General features: G+C 34.3%; 1 protein-coding gene across 1 annotated transcript in view; it reads right to left on the bottom strand.

The window, feature by feature from the left end:
- LOC106877275 (lysophospholipid acyltransferase 7) overlaps positions 1–7,328 on the bottom strand; it is a 110,406-nt gene that overhangs the window by 28,419 nt on the left and 74,659 nt on the right. Inside the window, exon 3 of the mRNA XM_014926141.2 lies at positions 1,910–2,060. Within this exon, the coding sequence (XP_014781627.1) occupies positions 1,910–2,060 (151 nt within the window). The remainder of the gene's footprint in view (positions 1–1,909; positions 2,061–7,328) is intronic.

Here is a 7,328-nt window from a genome sequence, read left to right as displayed (position 1 = left end):
CAGAAATATCCGATTCATTATCGTTCACCACATGCTTTTGTAGCTCATTCATTCTTTTCTTCGATATCTCCATATCTTCTGTTGAAAAACCTTCAAATCCGGAATCACTGCTTGATAGCATGAAACTCCTCTCCATCTTCAAAGTTGAAAAAAATTAACGCTGCAAAAAATGTGGAAAAAAATCTTCCAAAATTCACTGAGTTCAAATATCACACCAAACAATGTGGGAGACAATAACTCAACTGTTTGCAAAGTGAAATCAGGTGTTTTAACGAATGTACTAACGAGATTTGGGTTCAAATATACATTTAAATAACAATGGGTACGCTCGGCCGGCTACGGCCGAGTTAGTCTTATGAACCAAAAAATTTTTCAGCCAGTAACGAAAGGGTTAAATAAAATCTTGCTGTCTTAAAAGACAATGTATAATGTATTCCTAAATATGATACTGAAACCATCAGAGAACAGCGATTAAAACCAATAGGTTTAATCTAGGCTACCAGAAAAAATGCCATTCTAAAACAGCTATCAAAAGGACACTACTAGAGGGAAAAAGAAAGAGAGGATGACTGAAAGCATCATGGCACAGAACATTCATAACCGACATGAGAGAAGCTAATATTACATGGCCAGATGTAGAAAAATCAGTAGCCAACAGAAACCAGTGGCATCAGCTTGCTGCTCAAGTGCTCAAGAGCATGGGAGGAACTGTTACTGATACTGAAAAATGATATTTCTGAGCAAAAGAAAAAAAAAGAAAAAAATGATAATAACCACAGAGTGAATGCTCAATAAGAGCTGACATGTTTAAATTACTATGTTTGAATAGGAAGAAAGATGTTTATTCAAGTATTACAAGAGCCAATGCCCCAAATCCTAAATTTGCTAAGCCTATCAACCTTTTAGCATTTATACCGGCCATATCTGACCCAAATATTTTACCTATTTTCTATTCATTTTTGAGGTAATAGGATTTTACTGTTTTTTTTTTTTTTTTTTTTTTTTTTTTTTTTTTTAATTTTGATGTTTTTAAAATTTGACATTCCGATTACTCTGTCAAATGTAATGCATATTTATTCACATTGTTTTAAGTTAATCTTGTAGCTTTGAGATTTCAATGATGAGATTGTTTATTTTTAGGATGACATTGTAGGTAACTGTGAGAAAGAAGATCTCTTTGAAGGTCAGTTTGAATAGAAAATAGATAAATTATTTGGGCCACATATAACCAGTATAAGTGCTAAAAGGTGAATAGGCTTAGCAAATTTAGGATTTTGGGCATTGGCTCAACAGAGTATTCTCATTATATTTAAACTGCTCAGCTCAGAAATGAACAAAAATTCACAACCTCAATATAGCCTATATATATATATGCTTCTTCAATATAACCTATTGATCCTTTACCATATCAAGAGATATTGAGAGCTGCTTCTATATCTCAAAAAGTGATTTTTTTTTTCAATCATAAATATTGCAAATAATTCATTTACTATATTTTCTGGCATGCAAGTCAATGTTTTGTAGACCAAAATTTACAGCCAAAAGTGGTAGGTCAACTTATACACCAAGATGACTTTGGAGAACCAAAAATTCCACATGGAATACAACAGGATTTGGAAATATAGTGATAATGTTTGAATGTTTACACACAACATACTATGTTGACTTGTATGCCTGGAAAATACTGTATTCATTGTCTTTTGTAATAACCAACAATCACTAGTTTCCATGAACAAAAGTTTTTAAAAATGAGAAAGAAAAAAATACAACCAGCAACATAACTGGGTGAACTTACAACCTCAATTTTCTAAATCTAATAAAGAATATCACTCAAGACAAAATCTAATAACATTTTCAACTTTTGCCACTTATTGTCATGTCATTAGATCAAGAGAAGATAAACTCTTACCTGCCAGTAGGCCCATGTAACAATAAGCATAGCTGAAGATATCTGTGACACCAGGGTCAACATTCTGATAAAGCTTCAATAATTTGTTATTACTTTCTCCTTGTCTTGGTGGATACTTTGTGTCATGGATCTCAAATGCAAGGCCAATCATCTGAAATTTAAATAAGAATCAAAATATATTTGTGTATATACAATCTGAAAATCAAATATACAGTTATATAAATTTTCTTTGGGTGGTAAGCCTTGCCAGATATCTGAAGGACCTGTTAATGTTATGGGTACTATTAATAACCACATCAACTGACAGGAACACATAAACTTGTTTAAGGTAAACAATTACACAATGCTTCATTCAACAGGTAAACCCTGAGTTTGCTTCCTAGGATTTTATACAGCATGCAGAGTATATATTGAAGACAACATAAAAAAGAATGGTGGATTATACATCTCCAAAACCTGTTTATTTCAGTATTTGAGAAATCATATTCATATTCACGTTAGATTTCAGTCACTAATCTAATGTGAATATAGTGTATAGAATACTGTTATAAACAAGTTTTGAAGATGTATAATTCTCCATTCTCTTTTATGAGGTCTTTTGGATCTTTTTTAAAACGGGGGCCACATTTTTCATTAACGAAACAATTTGAAACTTGGAACACTGGTAGAATGTGTCATATAAAACATCTTTTTCTCTTAGTCTTCTTTAAAAAAAAAGAAATCCATAAATTATTCCATGTTAAAGTTGTCGTATTTCTGTAATTTCAACCAATCACTGACGTCCATTCAGCCGATATACATTAAGTGCCGACTACATAAACAAATGATTCTGAAACAATTAACCCTAACCCTAACCCTAGGGTTAGGGTTAGGGTTAGGGTTAAAGCAAATTTAAAATGAAAAAAGCAAATAAAACGAAGAATCGTTTGTTTATGTAGTCGGCACTTAATGTATATCGGCTGAATGGACGTCAGTGATTGGTTGAAATTATCGAAATAAGACAATTTTTTACATGAAATAAATTCGAATCCAAAAATATTTTTCTGTTCTATAACACAAAATAGATAAGTATACGAAGTTTGAAAGTCTTCCGGTACCAAAAACACTACGTAAAACATTAATGAAAAATGTGGCCCCCGTTTTAAAAAAGATCCGGTCTTTTATATATATATATATATATATATATGCGTGTGTGTGTGTGTGTATTTGAATGAAGATGTATGTGTGTGTGCATGTTCATCCAAGCGTGTGTATGTGTGCAGACATGCATGTGCCCATGCCCAGATGCGCTCACTCACATCAATATACACATGCATGCAAAACTATATGTGCGTGCCTGCACACCCACATACAAAACTATATACTTGCACATGCTGCCCCTTCTTACTCTCCACGACCTGACTGACTTCTAGTCTATTCCCTGTCCTCCACGTGGTCAATTTCCTGTTTGCCATGCAGTATTTTCCAACTAACTGTTACCCATATATCAACATCAAATCATCACGCCGTGTAACCTTCCTCGACCAATTGCAGCCCACCTTATGGTAATAACAATCAACTTCTGTCATACAATTTCAAAATGGTCGACAACTGGCACATCGTGCTTGAAACTCAAGAGTACCAGCAAATTTGAATCAAACTGTTTTGATCCATACATGTAACTCCCAGTAAATTGGTTGAGTGCCTTTCTTTCATTTGTCCACTCACTCATACACACACATGCGTGTGTGTGTGTTTGTGTATCCTTGTCTTGACATCATGTGATAGTTGTATATGAGTATCACCATGATGCAAGTGATATCCTTTGTTTCCAATATTCTGTAAAAAAAATATGACTGGTCTTGGAGGAAATATTACCTTAGTTGGAATCAGGTAAGAGTTGGCAACAGGAAGGGCATCCTGCTGTAGAATATTCCATCTGATCCATGTGCGCATGGAAAAGTGAATGTTAAAATGATGATGACAAATTGCTCGATTTAATTTCAAGCAAAATTATAATTTTACATATAACTCTTCTTTCCAGTTTCCTTTGGCTTTGACATGAAGAAAAAAAAGTTTATTAAATTATTTAGTCTGAAAGTCAGTGAGTAGAATCCATAGCCTTTGATGGTTTTCCTAGACTGGTGACATCAATATTGATTGATGTCCTGTTTGAACCTCTATAGATTATCTGTTGCACAAAATATGGACAGGGATGAAAGGATTAGGAGAAGTGTTTAGTATTGTAGCAAACTCATAAGACATGGAGAGAGAACGTAGGCTCATTTGTCCGAACATGAGAAATTATTGATTTCTCATTGGTTAAAAATTACTGCCCATATACAAATTCTGAACTTCGTTGAAGAGGTCTTTCACGAGGTACGGTTCCAGGATTCGTGTATGAGCAGTTATAAAAATCCTGATTTTTCAGAAAACTCTCCAGTGATTGTTGAGTTGTAAATCAAATCCATGACACTCACTCAAGTGATCATTGGACTGACACTCAAATCCACGACACTCACCCTCTTGAGTATTGGCTAATATTTATGCCATGTTCAATACTCAAATCCAATAATATGGAATTGTTGTGAATTCTTATAGCTAGAATGAAAGATTATTTAGTATAAATTTTAAGTCGTAATTCTCTACGAGGAAATGACTTTATTTCTAACTGTTCTATAAATGCCAAAATGTACATAATAAATTAATGTAGAAATTTAATTCCTTTTACTTCTCGTTTCTTTCAACTTGTTGAATGTATTTCTGTATATTAATGAAACTGTATTTTTATGTGTAATGCTCAAAAAAATATGACTTTCTATCTTCAACACAGTATCAAGGGTAAGATGAGGAGATGAGAGAGTATCAGGTGTTATGTAGAAATGTACTAATTAGCTAATTTTGAAAAGCAGGAACAGTTGTAGTATGAGTAAAAGAGACACAGGGTGAATATATTTTATAGGTGAGCTAGTGGCTGTATGGTGTATAGGTGAGTGGTAGTGGGGTGGTCTCAATCAGTTGAATAATCTTATTTTGAATATGATCTAGAAGAGCTGTGTGTTGGGTGGGAGGGAGAGAGAGTAACAACTACCCTATCCCAAATACGTGATCAATACTCTCAGAATCACATTTGTCTTGTAGAAGGTCAATAACAGTTCAATGCTGTAATATACAGCTCTGAATATTTATTAAACCTGTCCTATTTTCTGGCTCTGATAAAATCTTTTGAATACAGCTTTGGCTATGATTATACATTATCATATGTCATTATTAGTTTCAAATTTTGCAAAAGGCCAGCAATTTTAGGGGTGAAGTAAATTGATTACATCGACCCCAGTGTTTAACTGGTACTTATTTTATCAACCCAGAAAGGATGAAAGACAAAGTTGACCTCAGTTGAATTTGAACTCAGAACATAGATGAAATGCTGCTAAGCATTTTACTGGTGTGCTAACAATTCTGCCAGCTTGCTGGGTTGATCATATGTAATTATTAGCTTCTTGAAGTTTTATTTGCGTGAGCGTGGCCGTTGCCAGTACCGCTTGACTGGCCTTCATGCTGGTGGCATGTAAAAGCACCCACTACACTCTCGGAGTGGTTGGCATTAGGAAGGGCATCCAGCTGTAGAAACTCTGCCAAATCAGATTGGAGCCTGGTGTAGCCATCTGGTTCACCAGTCCTTAGTCAAATCGTCCAACCCATGCTAGCATGGAAAGCGGACGTTAAACGATGATGATGATGATGTTCTAAGTCAAGGGAAGGCTGTTTCATTGATATGTGCAATGGTTGTTCAAAAAGGTGAAGCTAACATGAACTATTGGAGGAGGTTTGCAGTTTCTCAAAAGTACTGATGTTTGACATGAAATGGCTAGCTTGCATGTGGATGATGCTTGTTGGCACATCCTGTAATGAAGTGGTCCGACAGGAAACTTCTGATAGAAGAAATGAGTACAATCCAATTGGTGAGCCACTTCAATAAAAGGTATACAACATAAGCAAAAAAAAAATAAAAAATAAAAAAAGCAACTCAGTCATAATAATATCTAGTAAAAGCAACCTTCACTGAGTAATAGCTGCTTGGAAACTAAGAAACACATGCTATTAATGCATTAGATCTAACCTGAAGTTTCCAATTCATTCTCAGTTGCCTTTGTTGCCAACCATCCAAGCTTTTGTGTTTGTTTTGTTAGTGAAATGAGAAGCAGAGACTTGTGCAACATTCTCATGTTATATATGCATGCACATGCACATATGCACGTGCGCATGTATATGACGCCATGAAAAATAAAAGTATAAAAGAAACCATACACTACTAAGGTAACAAAAGAAATCCAAGTAAGGTAAAAAGAAGAAAAAAAACCAAAAAAAAAAAACCCCATAAATTTCCAAAAATGATAAGATGTATATTTCATTGTGAGTATAGAATATTATAACGGCAAAAACAAAAAAAAACAAAAACAAAATCAAAAACTAAACTAAACTAAAAAAAAAACACAGAGATGTGTATCACAAGACCTCCAGAATGTTAAGCTAGAGATCAATAAGCCCGACCTCTTTACAGATACTTCACACAGATTCAACTTTGATTGAAGGCTAGGAAAAAAAAAAAAAAAAAAAAAAAAGAATTTGATAGCAGCCATGCCATTTTTTTTTTTTTTTAAATATTTTTCAGGTTTCTTAACATCTACACTGGCTTTCTCCATATTAATTTTGTTGAGCGGATTTGCTAATTCGGGCATGAACAAGAATTATCGAGAATTTATTCTTACCACCAGATGTCCTTTCTCAACCATGAAATTGCAATGATTCTTATGTTAGCAGTTGACTGAGGCAAGTGTTGTACCTCGTGTGTGAATATATCACAGTGCAATTAATTATAAACTTGTGACCTATTTTACTGATGACCCATCCATCACAAACAGTTAAAAACACTATGTCAAATATTTTAAATCCTAGTTATAACAATTATATTTTGGTGTACTTTGCTAACAATTCTACAATACAGGACAATGGGGAGAGGGATGCTTCTACATGGTTGCTTAATTTACTAGAAACAGCAGCTGAATTTCTCTTAAGTTAGATACCATTTTCTAAAACAATGATGAATACAATGTAATGCCCAGTAACCTCTAAAAGATGCAATTATCATGGCTGGAATACTTTTGATCATAATTTTGTTTAATGAAGAAAGACCTAGTTAAACAACAACACAGGGATATATATATGTATGTGTGTGTGTGTGTGTGTGTGTGTGTGCGGATATATGAAGCACTAAAGAATGACCTTAAGACATTAAACCTTTCAGGCAAGATGACAAAGGATTGAGATGCCTGGCTCCTTGCCATACTCAAGAAGACCTGTATGCCACAGCAGAAGTGTTAAGTCCAATTCTTCTGGCGGTGCCACATAAAAGCACTTGTGCAGTGCCATATAAAAGCAC

The sequence above is a fragment of the Octopus bimaculoides genome, chromosome 2 (assembly GCF_001194135.2).
Source record: "Octopus bimaculoides isolate UCB-OBI-ISO-001 chromosome 2, ASM119413v2, whole genome shotgun sequence".
Classification (NCBI taxonomy): Eukaryota; Metazoa; Mollusca; class Cephalopoda; order Octopoda; family Octopodidae; genus Octopus; species Octopus bimaculoides.
The sequence above is the reverse complement of the archived record's forward strand: the minus strand, read 5'-3'. Positions and strand labels throughout refer to the sequence as shown.